General features: G+C 83.0%; 1 protein-coding gene across 1 annotated transcript; it reads left to right on the forward strand.

Moving 5' to 3' along the window:
- Positions 1-64: 64 nt before the first annotated feature.
- HDR2 (expressed protein) lies at positions 65-649 on the forward strand (the record flags this gene model as incomplete). Its single annotated transcript, XM_009044945.1, has 1 exon — positions 65-649. A coding segment is annotated over one exon (585 nt), but the record flags the coding sequence as incomplete, so codon positions are not given.
- Between the last annotated feature and the right edge of the window lie 74 nt (positions 650-723).

The following is a 723-nucleotide window of genomic DNA, read 5'->3' on the forward strand; positions in this document are numbered from 1 at the left end:
GCCGGCGCCGCCGCTCGAGCTCGAGGAGCGCGACGCGGCGTCGGGCCTCAAGTACGTGCGCTGCATGCTCGGCGCCGGCGCGGCGGCCGACGCGCCGGAACCGCCGGTCGTCTTCTTCGCGCACGGCTGCGCCATGAATGCGGGCGCCTGGCGCGGCGCGCTCGCGGCCCTGCACGCGGCGCTCTGCGACGGCGGCCGGCGGCTCGAGGCCGTCGCCGTGGACCTGCCGGGCCACGGCCGGAGCCCCGCGGCGCCCGTGGCGCCGGCCGGCGGCGGCGCGCCGCCGGGCCCCGACGGCGGCGGCGGCGGCGCCTGGCGCGGCGTCGCGCGGGCGCTGCTCGACGTCCTGGGCGAGGTCGCGGGCGACCGGCCCGTGCTCGGCGTCGGCCACAGCTTCGGGGCCGTGTGCCTGCTCCTCGCGGCCGTCGACGCGCCCGGCCGCTTCGCGGGGCTCGCGCTCTTCGAGCCCATCGTCGCCGCGGCGGGCCACGACGCCGCCGCCGTGGCGGGCGACGCCCAGTGCCTCGCGGCCCTGGCCCGCGCGCGGCACGAGAAGCTCCGCGCGGCGCCGGACCTCCGGGCCGCGCTGCGGTCGACGCTCTGCGCGGGCTGGGACCCGGCGACGGCGCGCGCCTTCCTCGACCGCGGCGTGCGCCGCGGCGCCCCCGCCTGCGCCGCGGCGACGGAGGCCGGCGTCTTCGCGTCCATGCCCGAGACCGCGGG

Source organism: Aureococcus anophagefferens (assembly GCF_000186865.1).
Source record: "Aureococcus anophagefferens unplaced genomic scaffold AURANscaffold_1105, whole genome shotgun sequence".
NCBI lineage: Eukaryota > Pelagophyceae > Pelagomonadales > Pelagomonadaceae > Aureococcus > Aureococcus anophagefferens.